Source organism: Geotrypetes seraphini, chromosome 11 (assembly GCF_902459505.1).
Source record: "Geotrypetes seraphini chromosome 11, aGeoSer1.1, whole genome shotgun sequence".
NCBI lineage: Eukaryota > Metazoa > Chordata > Amphibia > Gymnophiona > Dermophiidae > Geotrypetes > Geotrypetes seraphini.
In genome coordinates, this window is record NC_047094.1 from 48,924,451 (window position 1) to 48,945,003 (window position 20,553).

The following is a 20,553-nucleotide window of genomic DNA, read 5'->3' on the forward strand; positions in this document are numbered from 1 at the left end:
TATCTTCGAGCCAGCTCCCTCTTCCTAATTGATTCAGTGCACAAAGCCACAGGCAGTGGTTCCTATGGGCATCCTGCGCCTGAACTGGAAGCCTTCTCTCTGACGTTGCAACGTCAGAGGGAAGGCTTCCAGATGAGTCACGGGATGTGTAAGGTGCAATTAGTACTATTATGGGGGCGAGGTCTGGGGTGGACATTGGGTAGAGATGGGCGGGATCTGGCCCAAGACTTAGCTCAGTTTTCTTCAACCGCCAGTCCACGGACCAATGCCGGTCCACAGAATAATTATTTTATTTCTGCCGGTCCATAGGTGTAAAAAGGTTGAAAAACACTGTCTTAAAGGATCACTTACAGGTCATTGACCTGGGGGGCCACCGCAGGAGCGGACTGCTGGGCACGATGGACCTATGGTCTGACTCGGCAGAGGCGATGCTTATGTTCTTATGTTATGTTCTTATGTATGTAGGTGATTGTGCATAATTAGTTTCTATGGCATTGTCTAGATTATGATCTGCACCTGAAAACTGGCTCCTTGGGCAGTCAGTCTGTCAGCTGTCAACTGCTAGACTGCTGCATGGACTGGATGTTTTTCAGTTGGTCAATTTTCATCATTGTGAAGAAAAAAAACCTTTATCAGAAAGCTATAAGTTGGCATGTGAGTCAGTGATGGTGGTATGAAATCGAACCAGGATACCAACACAACGCATAGACTCTTGCGTTAGGAAGTTGAAGAAACTACATGACTAAAACTGTTGCAAACAAGGTGCTCGCAGCCATTTCCAGACATCTATGGTTTCTGTTCAAGCACCTAGCAGCACGTGCCTTTTTTGATGACAAAGAACAGCATCCACTGTTGTCAGACATTCCACAATGTCTCATGCATACAGATGAAATGGAACCTGTGACCTTTGAAAATCTTGTAACACAGAGAACAGTCATTTTTGATCTTTTGTTTGAAGGAAGATCAACAAAAGTGAAAATATTCCTGAAGAAACATCTCACAGAGTGGACTGACGATGCAGTTTTCAAGGAGCTTTGGAATCAGGCATCCAAACTATTGACACTGATTGTGTTTAGTACAAAATGAAGTACTTGCTGAGCTTAACATTTGAGGTTTCCAGTTCTATTTTGGTATTCATATTTCTATTTCTAATTTGTGATCTATTGTTCCGTATTTAGTGATGGTTTTTCTGTGTTTTGTGCATGAGGAAGTCATTTAAAATTGTTTTATATCAATATGGTAGTACTGGTGTTTGAGGAAATTGGTAAAAGGACAGGTAGAAGAGGGCCCACCTCCTTAATTTCTTCCCTGGGCCCCAGCATGTCTAAAACTGGCCCTGCTCATACCTCCCAATCCCCCACAGCCCCCCTCCAAAGTGAGCTTCCTTTTACCGAGCCTGACACCCCTCCACAGCCCCTCTGACATCCCCACATCCAGCAGGAAGATCCCCGATTCCTTTCTCCCTCCCACCGACCAATCCCCCCAACCCCACCCCACAAAAAATAGCCTCCCTCTCACCAAGCCCAAGCCCTGATTCCTCTCTCCCTCCATCCCACCCACCAATCCCCCAACACCCCTCCACATACCCCTGACATCCTCACACGCATCTGACATCCCCCCACACATCCTGTAGAAAGTCAGCTGGTACCTCTCCTCCTCCCCGGCATCTCACAGCACACACTGAATCTCACCATGGCACACAGTTTGTGATACACTGCTCTAGGTGCAGAGGCAGCAACTCTACCACTAGGCCACTCCTCACCTCATGAGACTATTAAGGACTGGTTGGGAGAGGGAAAATATGAGTTGTATAGATGGGCCAGGGTAGACTGGGAGGCTTAAAGAGACTGTGGTATAGATTTGTTGGGAGTAGGATGGTAAACTATGGCAATGAGTTGGTGTTGGAGAGGAAGAGAGGCTAGTGGGACTTGCAGTGCTACCTGTAGCATTTCTTTAATCCAGTCAACCCTGGGTGTGCACCACCAGCTGTGCTCTTCATTTAAAGGCAGCCTGGCCAACTTTGTTGATGAACCACTATGCTTTAATTTCCTGTATATCGACTTGGTAATTTGTGCGAGTTCAGAACCCCCCAATCCTTTTGAAAAGATGGCACTTGTAGTATGTCCACTTAAACATAAAGACTTAACTGTAAAGATTAAATAAACTGAGCCAGAGCTTCCAAGTTATCCCATTTCAGGAAGGAGATTTTTGACATGTCCTAGTTTTAGGGACATGTTGGAAAACAAGACTGGCAGAGCAGAAGCAAGATTCCACAGATGGGCTAAGATACTATGAGGGGTGGAAAGAGGCAAGAGGATGAGATCTTGTTTTTCACTTTAAGGGGAAAAGCAGAATGGCAAGCTACAGGATTGTGGCCAATCCAGGTCACAAGTGCCTAGCAGAGTCCAAAATAATAGCAATCGGGTTTGGGAGGGGAGCACAATGTTAAAGATAGCACAAGTAATTTCTGTTATGTGGTTGTTGGCTTTAAAAATGCTCCAACAAGATTTCCCCTTAGTTTAATGTTTAATTTTTACACAATTAATCAGAAAGTTTAGATCCAGTTAACAAGATAGCATTTAGGGTTTGTAATCAATGACACGGTTTTGCCCACTGCATTTCTACTCCTTCCAGACGTTCCCATCCAGACAACAATTCCTTGTCGTAATCCCCCATCCAAACAAAGTTAGTTTTTTTTAAAGTCTAGAATCTTTACTTTTGAATGAGCCCTCTCTATACCTGTCTTAATATTAAATCATTTCATGCCACTGGATGCCAAATGATCACCCACTGTAACATCAGAAACACTTTCCCCATTTGTAAGCACTAAGTCCAGTATGAACCCATCCTGTGTGGGTTCTGTTAGCCTAGCATTGCTAGCAGTCAGCATTTTTGGTTGGCCTAACCAATGTCAGCAAAGGCCTATGGGACATTATATCAATCTGACTCTGGAAATGCTCCTGCACAGAATTCACATACATTAAGCATCCAGCCAGACTGGATTATTTATCAAGAAGATAGGCTACTTGAATGGGACAAAGAAGCCATAGATTAATCCTGTCTACCATGACTGCAAGTATGACATCTTCCTTATCAATTAAACTAACCATTGTTTCAAACAGTTTACAAATTATAAACAGAAAGATACTGGGAAATACAATAGTTTCCACCTATAAAGCCTCCTCTTTGCAACACCCCCCCCCCCCCCTCTCTCTCTCTCTCTGTCTGGAACATCACCCATCCCCTCGCTCTCTTTCCTCTGGACTCTATAAGGCAGGTAAACTGTCTTTTCTCTCTCATTAATTGTAATGCTTGATGTATCTTTATAAATTCTGCTTTTCTGTAATATTAAGCTTATTTCTGCACAATATATATATTCTTTATGCAAGCACTCTTAGCTGTCTTTGTCAGTAATTTTACTGCCTACTGGATCTTCAACGAGGGTATCAAACATGGGACCTGACAGATTGTAAGGCTGTTTCAACATTATCCCTCCAAAACCTTACATTTTGGGAGCTAAACCTTACAGGTTCCATTACCAACTGCAAAATGAATGGAAGACATGGCATTTACAATTAATACTATTATTATGGGGGTAAGATCTGGGATTGAACTTGGGCAGGGGATGAGGCGGAGCTTGGGAAGGTCTGGGGTGGAGCTTGGGCGGGTCTGGAGCGGGGTCTAGGGTGGAATTTTTTGACTTCCCCAAACAAAAAAGCGTTCCGCTGCCTATGACTGCAAGTATTGTGCCAAAGTTCTGTTCAAGTGCTCACAGCATCTGCATCCATAGACCAGTTTAAAGTTGTGTCTGTGGAACATTGTGCAGCTCTAGGGATCTGGCTGGACTGTTATATGCTTATGTTCTGGTAGCAATCACAGTATAAATGCTCTTTCCCTTGGTTGCAGGCTTCCTGTTCCTGAACACACTCTTTATTCAGCGGGGGCGGCATGAGACAACCTGGACTATCCTGCGACGCTTTGGGTACAATGACCTTTTGGAACTGACAGACGATTACCTCTATCCACCGTAAGTATATGTAGGAAGAAGACAAAGGACCTCTTTTTGCACATTTCCAAATATGGCTAGTGGTCAGAAAAGCAACTTGTGAATTTTGCTTCTCCTTAGATATACTTTCTGATTCTAGGCTCCTGGTACAGCTTAAACTATGAGCCCATTTGGGCAGAGAAATATCTTGAGTTCCTGACTATAACTCATGTTGAACTCAGATTTGGAAAAAATGAGTAATTAAGGGCTCCTTTTACGAAGCCGCGTTAGCGGTTTTAGCGCACGCAGCTTTTTAGCGCGCGATGAACCCACTCTATGTGGCTAGAACTAACGCCAGCTGAATTCTGGCGTTAGCGTCTAGCGCGGCCGGCAATTTAGCGCGCGTTAAACCGCTAACGCGGCTTCGTAAAAGGAGCCCTAAATCTAAAATTGAAATCCCTGCCAGATTTATGGACATATGCATGATTTCAGTTTTCATTTGAAGTGTCACATGCTAACAGAGCTTATCATTCATCGTTCTGTTTATTCTTCATGCACATCTATGAGCTTATATACCAGTATTCTGGTCATTTGCATGCAATCTTGGAGCCTAAATATTGGCACCCTCCTTATAGAGGTCTCCTTCCTCACTCCTTCCTGTCTGGCTGCACAGCTGTGAGTGCAGAGTATTCATTTTTTAAAATTTTGTCCAACATATTTATGACAAATAATGGCATAACCAGAGCGTGATACAGCTTTGTAGAGCTCATTTTAGTGCTGCTGTTTCACTGGCATCTTGCTGTCCTCTTAAGTGCAACAACAAAGAGGCACAACCAGTCACAACAGGGTTTGGATGGGGGACGCCCAGAATAAGCTACAGTCCTAGCCTGAAACAACTCCACTCAAGAAATAAAGGGCGCTCTCAGTGTGAACCATCAGCAATGGGAGCAAAAGCTCCGATACTTCACTTCTGGGTTGAGGCGAGAAGCCTCCACCACCACACCATCATTGAGCCCCCTATGTGTATATAATAATGAAAGATACCTGCAATAAGGCCCTAAATAAATAATACAATCCAAACAAACCCGTGAGCAAATTAAACTCAAACGGTGGAAATACAAACTGAGCGACCCCCACACAAACCCTGCCAGCCGAAACCCGCCAAGCTAACTATAAAGCAATATCAAAACATACTTAAACTCAATCAAAAAAATACTTATCTGAACCAAACTGCCACAAAGAAAAACGCCAGGAGCCGAAGTTCAACCAAGCTGGTTTCGGGGAGGAGCCCTTCTTCAGGAACCAAGCCCCCGACCACAAACCAAAAACAAAAAAATGAAAAAAATGCCGAAAAGCGAAGCGGGACGGCTGGAGGGAGGGGTAACCGAGCGGGAGAGCACTCGCGCCTAAAAAGCGGACCAGGATATACGTCACACACAACCCAACCAATCATACAGGACGCACAACGCGTCCTAAATCACTCATACAGGGGCGGGAAAAAGAAGAAGCCCCAAAGCTACAGAAAGAGAACAATAAGACCCGTGCAGTACTAAAACCCAAACATGCTGGGAACCACCCAGCGCAGGAGACCTACACGATAGCACGGCACCCAGAAAGAATAGACAGGAACCCTATATAATGGTGTTCCATTCCACACTTTCATTAAGGCCGTGGGGAACAACAGCTTGAAGTTGGAAGATCCAATATTGTTCCCTAAGGTTTAAATGAAATTGTTTACACGGTACCCAAAATTCATAAAACACTTTCCAACCCTCCGGGTAGACCTATAGTCTCCCTCCGTGGGACCATTCTTGAGCCCCTGTCTAAAATGGTCGATCACTTTTTGAAACCCAGGGTTGCTCAGGCACGTTCCTTTGTACTTGATACCACCAATTTTTTGAATAAAATCGAGTCCATCCAGGTTCAACACACTGACCTTTTGGTTACTATGGATTTGGAAGCCCTATATTGCAATATCCCTCAGACCGAGGCCTTGAAGATTGTGGAACAACAGTTATCTGAAGGGCTTTTCCATCATCGTATAACCAAGGTTTTTTTGATGCAACTAGCCACCTTGGTTTTACAGCGGAATTTCTTCGAAGTAAGAGGGGAGTTTTATCTGCAGACTCACGGGGTAGCCATGGGGACGGCCATGGCCCCCAGTGTGGCCAACCTCTATGTTACGAATTTCGAAGAACAGCTGTTATATCCATCTATGTGGATGTCGGATATTGGCACATGGCTCCGGTACATCGATGATGTGTTCCTGGTTTGGACTGGTACCAAGGCCAGATTTGATGAATTCCTTACCTGGCTGAATACCCTGGATAGACATTTGAAGTTCACCGCTACGGTGGATGGAGCCAGGGTCACCTATTTGGACACCATGGTCAGCAAGTCTGGTGGGCATTTGGTTACAACGGTCTTTCGGAAAGTTACCGATCGTACCTCATATTTACACTACACCAGCTGTCATCCTGCCAGGCTGCGTCAATCATTGCCTGTGGGGCAATTTCTCAGGATCCGCCGAATCTGCTCCTCCTTAGGGGAGTTCAGAACCCAGGCCAAGTTGTTATCGCAGCGCTTTAAGGCACGCGGTTATCCAGATTGGACCATCAAGAGAGCCTATCGCAGAGCGCGTTATGCCAATCCTGAGCTTCTGCGGGCTCCTGCTATCAGGCCGCCTATGGAACAGCAGGTGTGTGTCATTTCATTTTCTGACCAAGCCCACCAGGTAGCCGGTATCGTGAGAAAGCATTGGCATGTTTTGGATCATCATGCCATCTTTAACCAGGCTCCTTGCATTGCTTTCTCTCGTCCTAAAAATTTGAAGGAATTGTTATCTACTAAAGGCCGAGCAGTCACCGGGGGGAGGCATGGTCCATGTGGCCATTGTGATATGTGTGCGTCTTCTTTATCTATTTCTCAATGGCAACATCCTCGGACGCAGCGCACTTACCATCTTAGATCCCAAACGTCCTGTGATTCTGCTTGGGTGGTATATATTATCATCTGTCCTTGCGCGCTACACTATGTGGGGCGCACAAGCAGAAAGATCAGGATAAGACTTCAAGAACACAGGAGTCGGATCAGAACGGCATCTTTAGCCGCCCCTCTGGTGCCTCACTGTCTGGAAGCTGGTCACCAGTTTACTGATCTGGCGTGGTTTGTACTGGAGCAAATTCCCTGGGATTTCAGGGGGGATAAACAATTTCATTTAAACCTTAGGGAACAATATTGGATCTTCCAACTTCAAGCTGTTGTTCCCCACGGCCTTAATGAAAGTGTGGAATGGAACACCATTATATAGGGTTCCTGTCTATTCTTTCTGGGTGCCGTGCTATCGTGTAGGTCTCCTGCGCTGGGTGGTTCCCAGCATGTTTGGGTTTTAGTACTGCACGGGTCTTATTGTTCTCTTTCTGTAGCTTTGGGGCTTCTTCTTTTTCCCGCCCCTGTATGAGTGATTTAGGACGCGTTGTGCGTCCTGTATGATTGGTTGGGTTGTGTGTGACGTATATCCTGGTCCGCTTTTTAGGCGCGAGTGCTCTCCCGCTCGGTTACCCCTCCCTCCAGCCGTCCCGCTTCGCTTTTCGGCATTTTTTTTCATTTTTTTGTTTTTGGTTTGTGGTCGGGGGCTTGGTTCCTGAAGAAGGGCTCCTCCCCGAAACCAGCTTGGTTGAACTTCGGCTCCTGGCGTTTTTCTTTGTGGCAGTTTGGTTCAGATAAGTATTTTTTTGATTGAGTTTAAGTATGTTTTGATATTGCTTTATAGTTAGCTTGGCGGGTTTCGGCTGGCAGGGTTTGTGTGGGGGTCGCTCAGTTTGTATTTCCACCGTTTGAGTTTAATTTGCTCACGGGTTTGTTTGGATTGTATTATTTATTTAGGGCCTTATTGCAGGTGTCTTTCATTATTATATACACATAGGGGGCTCAATGATGGTGTGGTGGTGGAGGCTTCTCGCCTCAACCCAGAAGTGAAGTATCGGAGCTTTTGCTCCCATTGCTGATGGTTCACACTGAGAGCGCCCTTTATTTCTTGAGTGGAGTTGTTTCAGGCTAGGACTGTAGCTTATTCTGGGCGTCCCCCATCCAAACCCTGTTGTGACTGGTTGTGCCTCTTTGTTGTTACTATTATAGGATTTTTGGCATATTTATTGAGTGTAGTGTTGTGTGTCCTCTTAAGTGCAACAGCATGCTTAGCTCCAGGAGGTGCGATTGTCTTTATCAGCCATACTTCCAGTTTTAGGTGATTTGAGGAGCCAAGACTTGCACCTTACTCTTTGGTTTTAAACTGGCCATCATTTGCCATATTTGACAGGGCTTATTTGTGTTTTTCTGAACTAGTGAATGCAATCACTTGACAGAACATGTGGTTGGATCAGTATGATGATCTAATGACAAAGTGAGAACCAGATTTAATTTCAAATTCAGCTCCTAATCCTTACACTTGGTAAAGTTGCACTGGAGAGTGTTCCAGCTCTTTCATACTACTTCTCCCAGGTATAAGCAGTGAATTTTCCTAAATCCACCTTTGTAATGGTTTATGATCTTTTCCTTTAGGAACTTGTCCAAACTTTTTAAACCCTATTATACTAACTGCTTTTACCACATTCTCTGGCAGTGAATTTTGATGAGCGCCTGTTCTATAATGCATACTTTCCTTTACCCCCCCTCTCTTTCCCTTCCCACGGTCTGACCTGCTCCCTTAGTCCCTTGCGCCCCACCCTTCCCTTCCTGCGGTCTAGCCTGCAGGATTAGTTTGAGCCTCGATATGGCGGCTTCTCTCACGATCGCCGCCTGTGTTGGAAGCCTTCTCCAACACAGGTGCGGCTCGTGAGAGGAGCCGCCGCAGCGGCTTTTAACTTAAAAATAAACTTCAGCTGGTAGGGCTGTATTTACTGGATGGAGGACTGCACGAGGTGGAGAGCAGGGAGGCCAGGCACAGCTAAGTGTGCATGTGCACTCCTGCCAGCCAGGGACCTACAGATCATGGATCACGCAGGTAAAAGTGTGCATGCATGCTTAGCGTTTTATTATAGTAGATATACAGATTTCCCTGCTCACATTATATATATATATATATATATATATATATATATATATATATATATATATATATATATATATAATATATATAATTTTAAGAAATTATTGGAGAGGTTTCTATTTTGCGGGATGAAGTATGGGAACTGAGTTTTTATGGCATGTTCTGATTGTCTGTGTTTAGTTCATACTATATGTAAAGATGTTATAATTGTATATGTTCTGCTGTGACCTGCTTTGTATAAAGCGGGATATAAATAAATAAACGAGACAATACATAAGCATAAAGTAGTTGACCAAAATCTGATTCTGTGAAGTGCACTCAAATCTTCTATGATGTAAGTACCGTGTTTCCCCGAAAATAAGACAGTGTCATATATTAATTTTAGGTCCAAAATACGCATTAGGGCTTATTTTCGGGCTTATTCTCTCCCTTCCTCTCCTCCACCCCAATTCTTGCTCTTTCCTTTCTCCCTCCTCATGTGCAACATCTTTCCTCCCCTCTCACCCATCCCTTTGTGCAGCATCTTTCTATCCCAAACTCCCACCCCCCAGCGACCCTCCCACCTTGAGACCGACATACCATACTTCCAAGGCCTCCTAAAACAGCAGAGGTGGGGGTTGCTAAAACGACGAGTCTGATTTTTTTTTTCAGCAAATCAAGCAGCACTAGTGCCATGCAGATCTTAACTAGGGCTTATTTTTGGGACAGGGCTTATATTAGGAGCATCTTTAAAAATTATGCTAGAGCTTATTTTTGGGGAAACAGGGTAGCAAAAAGAAGTAGAGACCACTTGAGAAATGTGACTAGTAAAGTTTCTAGTTTAAGGGCAGTTATAGGCATAACTTAATTTAATAATGAGGTGATAATTGAGGTTAATCAATAATAGGCTATAATTTCTGTTAATTGGCACTATTGGGACACAGTTAACAGTTATGCATGTAACTATTCCTAATCGGGCAATAATAGTGCACACAAAATCCATAGTGTGCAACTGCAAGGGGCATGGGTGGGTCCAGGGTGTGTCTAGCAATTGCACAAATGAGTTATATAATATAAGCACTTGTGTGCCTAACTGTCATCAATTAGATGTGAGCACTTAAAGCAGCCATTTGGTTGCCATACGTGCTTGTACCTAAATTTATGAGCATAACTGCAGTTTGCTAGTAGTTCAAAACGGAAATTGTGCATGCAATTACCATTATAGAATCCGTACTTAGCGCACATCATCCTAGCACCTAACTTTTAAGTGATCCCATTAAGAATGACTTCCATAGTGGATTTATAGTTATAACTTTATACATTTAAGGTCCTCACATATTTAAAATAAAAGCAGTTATATGATTAGCACATTATTTCCTGATATAGATGGCAAAGGAAAATTGATTGGTATGAAGTTGTTTTGCTGCTAATGTGCAAGAACTTTTGTGTGTGAAGGTGACCCCCTATCCTGTTTGGACACATCCATTGTTAATAGTAGCTGAGGCTGAGGAGGATTAATACATTTCCCCAGAAGAGGTTGGCAGGATCTCTCCATCATTGTGTTGCCCTTCTGAATAGCTGCCTTCGTGCTTCTCATATGTGTAAAAGGGCTGAAGGATCAAGATGCACTATCAAGGCATCTGACTGAGTAATATCATAATGAGCTTGATATTCTCCCAGCTACAAAGTTATTCCCAGATATTCAAAGCCAGGCCCTGTCCAGGCTTTCAGCTTTCCAGTTATTTTTGAGCCAGCTAATACAAAGTTGCTTTAGTTGATATTCAGCACTTAAGCAGACATGGGTTAGCACATAAAGATAGGACAGACTTTTATGAAGTCCCATTTATGCACCAAACCTGGCTTCTTAAGGGCTGAATATCAGTATTTAAGTGGTCAAGTGCTGACTCCACCCCCAACATAGCCAGCTTTGAGTTAGGCGCTAACTGTGAATTTCACTGGCACTTAGCCAGTTAAGTGGCACTGAAAAATTAGCAGTAGAACAAGAGCAGACCAAATGAGTATATGGAGCAAAAAGAAATGTAATGTTTCCAAGTTTATTAAAATCTTATTATCCTGTACCTATGGCAAACCTCCTGGGTGACTTACAAACCAAAATCTAATAACAAGCTTAAAACTAGGTGACATAAAATCATACAGATAACATGAAAGTGAGGTTAAGGGGAGAACTACAATTAAAAAAGAAAAGGAGGCAAACACATTAGGAAAATATTATATTGTACATAGCTCCATCATAGTCAACTACCGTCATGTCTAATATGCATCTGAAAAAAGAAATGTTTTCAATTCAGCTTTGAACTTATTGATAGAAGTCAATAGCCAAAGAGGTAGAGGTAAAGAATTCTGAAGCTGTTTATAGAAAAAATAGCAGTTCTAATGTGCTCATGGTATGTTGGAATTGAAAGACGATGTGGATTTGCTGGTCTGAGGGTTTTTAAAGGTATATATGGACTTAGAATACATACAAAATAAAAAGGCTCTCCCGTATTTAATACCTTGAAAATTAATACAAGTATTTTATATGTAATATGTGACTGATGTGGCCACATTTCGCCTGAAGGCTGTGTCAGGGGCAAAACTGCAAATAAAATCATTCAAATGTTTTTAATTATTTAAGTATATGATTTTATTGTTATGAATGTTTGTTTGAGTTTGTTATTATGATTTTATTTGCATTTTTGCCACTGATGCAGCCCTCGGGCGATACATGGCCACTTCAGGCACATGTTACATTAAATTTCTTTTTGCGCCATATACTAATTTGGTCTGCTCTGTTCTACCCCTGAATCATCGCAGACTGTCTGCCTTTCTTAAGTCCCACTGAAAATTAGCAGCTAGCCTTGACCAAGTGATTTAACTGGTGAGCAGCCAGCTAAATCACTTTGAATATTGGATGGAGTGTATCTTGTTAATGTTTGTTTCATGGAAGATGTCTTGACCACTGGAGGCCAACCAAAACTACTTTTTTCAGTTTGGGCTAAAACCGAAACTACAGCCAAAGCATATCTCCTGGTTTCAGCCTAAACTGAAACCGAAAACTAAAGTTTGGTTGTATGAATGAGAACCAGTGAGACCCATTGGACATTATCAAAGCTTGCATTCGGCAGCCCCCTGCTAAAACCAAAGGAGAGTATTATTCTTCAGTCCCAGGAATTGCAAGCACAGGCTGCTGACAACTGGGAGAGCCACTTTAACGACTTTTCAACAAGTCAGTGCTGATGTAGTTAAATATCCTTTGATATAGGAACTTTGTGAGAATGTGTTAAAAAAAAAAAAAGACTGCCAGCTTTTTATGTTTACCTAGGGTTATCATATTTGTGAAATTAAAAAGGAAGTTACATGATCCTGACCCCTCCCTGGCTGCATCCTAGCCCCACTTCCTATCAGTCTTGCCCCTATCTGCTCCACTTAGCCCTCCACCTTCGCCAGTCTCACCCTCTCCTTTCACCCATTTCCTTAGTGCCTCTTCCCATCTTCTATGTCCTTTTAGTGCTTCTCTCTTCCTCCCTTCAATCCCTCCCCCCATTCCATGAGTGCTTCTGCCTCCCCCCACAAGTGCTTTTCTCTCTCCCCCTGCAACTCCTTCCTTGCAGGTTCTTCTCTCTCTCTCCCTCCAACCCCCCTCATGTTGGTGCTTATCTCTATTTCTTGTTCTCTCTCCCTCCTTCCAACCCCCTTCTCCCCTTTCCCCCACCTACCTCCTCCCCAAAATGTAATCTTCGAGCCTTCCTACCACCTCTGTCCTCTATATCACCACTAGAGCTTTCCGTTCCCTATGAGACTTTTGTTTTCAAGCACAGACCAGTACTGGGCCCAGCTGTGGTGTGGCAGCAACACTAGTAGTAATGTATATTAAAAACCTTTGAACCAGAAACTGAGCTCACAAATATTGTACTCCTAGGTTCTGTCTCGTGCAAGGAGGAAAGTGTGCTGATTCAGGCCTGGCCTAAACATTGTCATAACCTTTCATTGCTGTTGCCTTCATCACAGAGAGACCAAAGGCATCTCTGCTTCAGAGAAATCCCCACAGGGAAAAGATGGTTTGTGGGGTGTTACCTCTCACTGAAATGTAATCTTTGGGCCTGCCGGCAGGAGCAGCAAAGTGAGCTTGCTGCTGTCAGACTGCCCCTGAATCTCTCTCTCGAAAGCGACTTCCTGTTCCCGCATAGGTGGGACTCTTCCAGAGAGGCAGCTTCCAAGGCAGGCCGGTGGCAGCAGGCTCACACCTCTCTGCTGCTGCTGACCAGCCCAAAGATTACATTTTAGCGGAGGCAAATGAAAACCCAGTCAAGGGTGAAAGCCGGACAGTCCTCTAAAAAAGAGACATGTCCAGGTAAATCCAGATGTCTGGTAACCCTATGTTTACCCAAACTATGCACAAGCAACAAATTACCATTGAGATGTTAAGTATCTAATATAATAAAACCCTAAGCCCCGCATGCTCACTCTTACCTGTGTGCTCCCGTTTTCCGTGTGCTGTAGGTCCCCGCAGGTAGGAGTGCGCATGCGCGGCTTAGGGTTTTGTCGGCTTCAGGCAGCGCAGAGGCTGTCGGCCGCGGCGGCTTGAGGCGGCTGTCGACGGAGGGCAGACACGAGGTAAGGGGTGCTGCTGGACAGGGGAAGAGATGGGGAGGAGAAAAAGGAAGGGAGGCCTACTGCTGGACGGGGGAGCAGGAAAGAGGTGCTGATGGACAGGGGAGGGATGGGGGAGAAAAAGGAAGGGAGACCTACTGCTGGACAGGAAAGAGGTGCTGCTGGACAGGGGGGAGATTAAAAAAAGGGAAAAGGGCTGCTGCTGGATAAGGGGAGCAGTGAAGGGGTGGTGGTGGACACAGGGAAGATAAAAGGAAGGGAGAATGGGTGGACAGCTGAGGAAAAAGAAAGACAGAAAGAAAGAAAGCGTCTAAGGAGAGAGAGAGAGAAAGAAATAAAGACAGACACACGGGCTATAAGACTAGTTTTATATATTTAATTATAAAACTGATTAAAGACAAGCATGATATACATCCTTACTTAAATAGGGTAAAGGAGTCCAGACACAGGTATATACAGTGGACATTACCAGCCTGATGCACAATCTTAAAGGGAAAAAAAACACATTGATGTTACTGAATGTGAGGAGTATATAGTCTGAAAAATTACAATCAAGAGAAATACATTTTTCAAATTATTTTGTAATGTATAAACTCCACTTTGTTTATAATTATATTTATAATTATAATAATATTTATAATTAAATAATGAAAGCTAATATTTTACCTCCAAGCAAAATAGCGTCTGCACACATGGACCTTAGCTAATGAAAAGTTTGAAACTAAAAGCCACAGTGCTTTTACAATGGCTAAGTTTGTCCCACATTTGAAGTGACAGCTGATATCATATCTCCTCAGACACACACACACACAGAGCACTACAAACAGTACTTCCCCCACCCCCCAGGGTACCTTACAATGTAGTCAGGGCACGAATGATCCCGGTCACTCTTGTCATGTTAGCTCTACTTTCAAAATAGCTACTGTGACCTCTTGCGGCAGTCTCCTGAAAATTCCACTATAGATAATGGCAGCCAGGAATTGTAAGAGGCCCAAGGGATGGGAGGGCCACCTAGAGGTAGGGAAGGGGGAAAGGCAACTTCTGTACAGAGGGGTGGGGGAGGGAAGGAGATAAACAGGACAAAGCACAAAAGTTCGGCTTCCACCAAAAATACACAATTTCAGCCGTAGCCTTTTGACTGACACCAAAACGGCAGAAAAAGGATTTGGGCCCAATTTTAGCACTGTAACCAAAATCAAAGCCGAAATTTGTTCGGCCTGTATTGACCACCAGGTTTATCACATTTACCATCGATTAATTTTCTGGCATGTCTCCTCATTAATTAGTACATTTAGAACAAATAAAGAGAGAGAAATTATTCACTCAACATGTAATTAAGCTATGGAATTCATTGCCAGAGAATGTGGTAAGTGCCATTAGCATAGCAGGATTTTATTAAAAGGTTTGGATAAGATTTTGGAAGAAAAATCCATAAACCATTATTAAGCTGGACTTGTAGAAATTCCTGTGATAAGCTGCATTACATTTATTTTACCACTTTGGGATCCTGCATGGTACTTGTGACAGTGGATTGGCCACTGTTGGAAATAGGATACCGGGCTTAATGTATCTTTGGTCTGTTCCAGTAAAGCAATATTTATATACTATTTGACAGGGAACTTAACTGTTCACTATTAACCTATTCCGTGGCACTCATGTTTTTACATCCCTTTATTAGATTCCTCTCAAGTCTTTTGTTTTTCACTTGGAGTCCTTTACCTATTTAGCCCTTATTCATAAGGAGCCATTTTGCACCCTTTTATCATCTTTGATGTCCTCCTAGTTCTATAAATCAAATTGGGTTCCTGCTGTGACCTCTACTATGGAGTCAGTTCTTACTATGTTCATTACTATGACATTTAGAGGGCTAGGACCTTCATGACATGTTCTTGCTATATAACATTAGTTTCAAGGTAAGCATTTCCTGCGTGACCTCATTTGCAGGTCTTCTGACCTCACCCACACCCAGGGTTAGATATGCCAGAGCTGAAGAGAGATCCCAGCTGGCACCAGGTGTCCAGAAGCTCTGCCTCAATGAGAGCATTTAGCTTCTCTGGGGCCTGAGTTTTTACTGCCTTCTATAAAACTGGCCCTGACCTTATTGCCATACTGAGAGCTATACAACTGATAACTGCTCTGTGGGACTTAGGAATAAAATTATTGCTGAGTACCAGTGTAACTCCTTTATTTCCTCAGTTTTCCCTCTCCTGTCCACTGTAGGCTCCGTGTGCGTCACAACTGTTCTACAGAGCTCAATCACTATGGATATCAGTTTTTGCAGAGAATCTTTGAGAAACATGACCTGGTGAGTAGTAACACATCTTTCCTGAAATAAAAATGCAGCCCACACAGGATGACATTGCTGCCTGGATGCCTCACCACTATCTAAAACTGAATATGGCTAAAACAGAGCTCCTCATCTTCCAGCCTAAACCCACTTCCCCGCTTCCCCCGTTCTCTGTCTCTGTTGATAACACTCATCCTCCCTGTCTTATCTGCTCACAATCTCTGGGTCATCTTTGACTCTTCTCTCTCCTTCGCTGCCCAGATACAATACATCACTGCCACTTCTTCTTCTATAATATTACCAAAATCTGACCCTTTCCCTCTGAACACACTACCAAATCCCGTATCCATGCTCTCATCACTTCATGCTTAGACTACTGCAACTTGCTACTCTCAGGCCTTCATCTTAGACATTACTCTCCCCTCCAATTTGTCCAGAATTCGACTGCACAACTCATACTTCATGAGAGCCACTATACTCACATTACATCTCTCAAAGTCAGTTCATTGGCTTCCCATCCACTTCTGAATACAATTCAAACGCCTCTTACTAACCTATAAATGCACTCACTCAGACTACATTACAAACATTCTCAACCAAATTGAACTCTGGATGCTATCCTTCAGACTGAAACTCAATCCCGACAAATCTAAATTCTTCTTAGCCACCCCCAATGACAAAATCAAGGACACTACTATTCAACTGAAAGGAACAACTTACCCCCTCGAACCCACCCTAAAAATTCTGGGATTCACACTCGACAAAAACTTATCCTTAGAAAACCACACTGACCTCACGGTCAGGAAAAGCTTCTCCGTACTCTGGAAGCTACACACCATAAAAAAATACTTCGACGACACTTCCTTCAGCCTGCTTGTACAATCTTCCATCCTCAGCATTCTTGACTACTGCAACATCATTTACCTTAACGCCACGAAGAAAACTACCAGGAGACTAAAAATAATCCAAAATACCACCGTGCGTCTCATCTTCGGCCTAAAGAAATGGGAACACGTCACCCCCTTTTACCACCAACTTCACTGGCTGCCATTCGAATCTAGAGTTATTTTTAAATTCGCTTGCTTCTGCTACAAATCGGTAAATGGTTCTTCTCCAAGTTACATCAATCCTCATTTTAACCGGTACTACACAAACAAGAAATCCCGTAGAATTCAGCTGTTTGCCTTACCCTCGCTAAAACTTTGTCACCTCAAAAGATTCCTAGACAAAACCTTCGCCTTCTAAGCAGCCAAGCTGAACTCATGGCTTGCCCAAATGATTCTCGAGGCCCCCACTTACCTCGGCTTCAGAAAATCACTTAAACTTACCTTTTTAATGAACATGACCCCTAAGGAACCCCCAATCTTCATTACTCTTCGCCCCCCTAATTCGCCCCTTGCTCTTACCCTCCTCCACGATAGCTTCTCCTTTCCCGACCTCCCCCAATCTCCCTTCCTCCACTATCAAGTTCGGTTAAATTTGTTATATAGCTGATAAATTGCTGTAAATCTGCTGTCAACGCGGATCCTAATCTAACTGATGTAAACCGCCTAGAATTCGCTGGGTATGGCGGTATATAAGAATAAAATTATTATTATTATTATTATTATCACTATCTCTCTTCACTTATCTCTCCCTATGTTCCCCCTATGAACTCCGCTGAGCTGGTAAGTCCCTCCTGTCTGTGCCCTTCTCTTCCTCTGACAACTCCAGACTCCATCCCTTCTACCTTATTGCACTGTATGCTTGGAACAAGCTACCCGAATCCCTAGGGGGGCTCCATCTCTGGCAGTGTTCAAGGCCCAGTTAAAAACCCAACTCTTTGAGACTGCTTTCAACTCCTAACTCCTCTCACCTTGGGTTCTGCAGCCTTGACCTTATATGTCATGTCTGTCTGTCCAAGTTAGATTGTAAGCTTTTTTGAGAAGGAACCATCTATTAAATGTCAATATGTACAGCACTGCTTATGCCTTTAAACACTATATAAATGATAAAATGTAGTAGTAGTAACTGTGCCAGGCCTTGTCAGGGATGGGAGGAGGTATGAGCTCCTCCTTCATATTTAAATATTGAATTCTAATTACATTCATTTTATAAATTCTGTCCACCTTTATTCATGAGTAAATATGTTGGGCTGGTTGATTTTTCTAATGCTGCAATAATAAAGTTCAGAATGATTGCCAAATCCTCCCTGCATGACGTGTGTTTCTGTCTATTGTGTCAAGGCACAGATCCCAGTGCCTGCTTACCAACTCTAATTCTCACTGGGATCATAAAGAAATTAAACATTAGTTAATATTCCAGTCACCTGAATAAGCTTTCACTCTCACCACTCCCCCTTCCAATCCATGCTGTAGTCATTACTTTTCTGTTCCTCATTTCTTTCCCTCTATATCCCGTACTCAAACAGCCAGCTGTCTCTTTCTCCATCTATTTCCTTTTCGTGGTTTCCATATCCTCTGTCTCTTTTTGCCCATTGCATCCATGGCACAATCACCTGCTGTTTTTATGTCTTCTTTCCCTCTCTCTCTCTGTGCCCGCAATCACTATCTCCATGTTTTTATGTGAATAGGACAGAGATGGTGCACTCTCTCCCTCTGAGCTTCAAAGTCTCTTCAGTGTGTTTCCCTACACCCCTTGGGGCCCGGAGCTGTACCGCACAGTATGCACCTCTGATAATGGCCTGCTCTCCCTGCATGGATACCTCTGCCAGTGGACGTAAGCTCTCTCACTCACACTCTGTCCCCTTACAATTGTTCAGACGTGTACTAGTCAATCCCCTTTCTGTGCTCTGTAATTCTTTGTCATCTTTTCCCCTTCTCAGGCTAGTGGCATATTTGGATGTCCATCATTGCCTGGAGTACCTGGGGTACCTTGGCTACCCCATACTCACTGATCAGGATTCTCAGACCCAGGCCATCACAGGTAGGTTCCAGCTCACCCTTTCATATGCATAGTTTGGCCCTTCATACAGTAATAGTAAAGGTAAGGAAGGAGGGTAGCTTAGAAATAAAGGACAGAAGGTGAGAAAATATATAGCTGCCAGTATATTCCATACCAACCAGTCCCTGCTGATAATGAAGCCTTCAAATGATTATATCCTTAATCATTGCTGCATAGGATCAACTATGATCCAGAAATGCCACAGGAAAGAAGGAAAGATTTGAAACCCAATGTAAATTTCCGATAGAACCATTATGGTCATGAAAATGAGAACGTGTTCCATAGGGAGGGAACTAAACATGAGAAAGCAGACTGACAGGTAGTGTCAGCGTGAATGACATCAGGGAAGGTGTGGCAAGAAAATGTTCTTGTTGTAAGTAAAAAGAATGGGACCAGAGAAAATGATTGATGTAAAGGTATAGCAGTATACAAAGCTCTATGGGGGCAATTCTATAAGTGGGGGCCCTTATTTTAGGCGCCCCAATGCCATGCAGTTAGAACCTATTCTGTAACGGAATCTGGGTGCCTAAATTTTGTTATAGAATCCATTATACATCATCTGACATTTATGTACCCACAGTTAACATCCTGTCCCCGCCTTCTCTTGGGTTTTTTCTTTTCATTTAAATATTATTAATCATTTCACTGCATTTTTATGTGATTCACTGTATATCAAGATTTTGTAAATAAAATAATTAACTGCAGTTGCATAAATGAGGCAGGAACATGTGCAAATTATAGAATTCTGTAAATTATAAGTTATGCGCATAAGTGGCAGACACACTTATATCCCGCCCATCGTTAATCAATCAAGTTTGCTATACCACCTTAGTTGCAATGAAGATCAAGGCAGCTTACAATTCTATGCCACTTAATGTGTGCCGTAACAGCTTCAGGTGGAAATTAGACAGAAAACTGACAATATCAAGCAATCTCGACCCTAGCCCGAGCAGCACTGCATACAACAGCATCTGGGGAATATCATTTTTAAGCACGGAGGTATCAAGGCACTTGCTTGCACAGTTCATTCAGGTGAGAGAAAAGGCAAATCCTACACGTGCACTTTGGAGTCTTCAACCCTGGTTGGGGTGCAGTGGATGTCCATGTTGTCCTGCTTCAGCATTGTGCAGATGCCTTATGGGAAATGCAATTAAATATTTCTCCTAAGCTGGAAAGTTTGCTCATTTCTGAGAAAGAACTCGCCGTCATCTATTTTACCACGTCACACTGAACCCTGGGTCATCATGAGAACTGTATCAGAGTGTTCAGACACAGCAGAACAGGAGAAGAAGCCAAAGGCATCAACATAGCTGCCAAACAGATGGCTGCAGTTCCTCAGGTGGCAGAAAGAGGGCTTTGTATGAAATATCTGTGATGCCAAGGATGGAAGACGTCAATTTGGGCATCTTTTCTGGTAAACTAGTCTCATTCAACTATTCATTATCTCCTTGCCTGTTGTTGTCTTACTACCAAAAGTGGTGAATGATAGCCATGTTGGAACTCGGCGACCATTGAGAATACAACTTTAGCATTTCTTAAATATGTATGCATATAATTTTGTAAACTGCATAGTTTTTATGCGATATATAAATTTTTAAATAAATAAATGATATCTGATCAGTCAGCATAGAACAGTATCTAAAATCTTTTAATTTGGCTTTGTATTTCTGCTGCTAAGAAACATTGTACCCAGATTTCAGG

At 43.1% G+C, this 20,553-nt stretch overlaps 1 protein-coding gene across 3 annotated transcripts in view; it reads left to right on the top strand.

Moving 5' to 3' along the window:
• RHOT2 (ras homolog family member T2) overlaps nucleotides 1–20,553 on the top strand; it is a 78,039-nt gene that overhangs the window by 36,762 nt on the left and 20,724 nt on the right. For 2 of the 3 annotated variants that reach the window (XM_033963034.1, XM_033963032.1), the window contains exons 11-14: nucleotides 3,907–4,027; nucleotides 15,819–15,927; nucleotides 18,482–18,627; nucleotides 18,734–18,834. In XM_033963034.1, the coding sequence (XP_033818925.1) occupies nucleotides 3,907–4,027; nucleotides 15,819–15,927; nucleotides 18,482–18,627; nucleotides 18,734–18,834 (477 nt within the window). The remainder of the gene's footprint in view (nucleotides 1–3,906; nucleotides 4,028–15,818; nucleotides 15,928–18,481; nucleotides 18,628–18,733; nucleotides 18,835–20,553) is intronic. The other variant, XM_033963033.1, reaches the window with a different exon arrangement.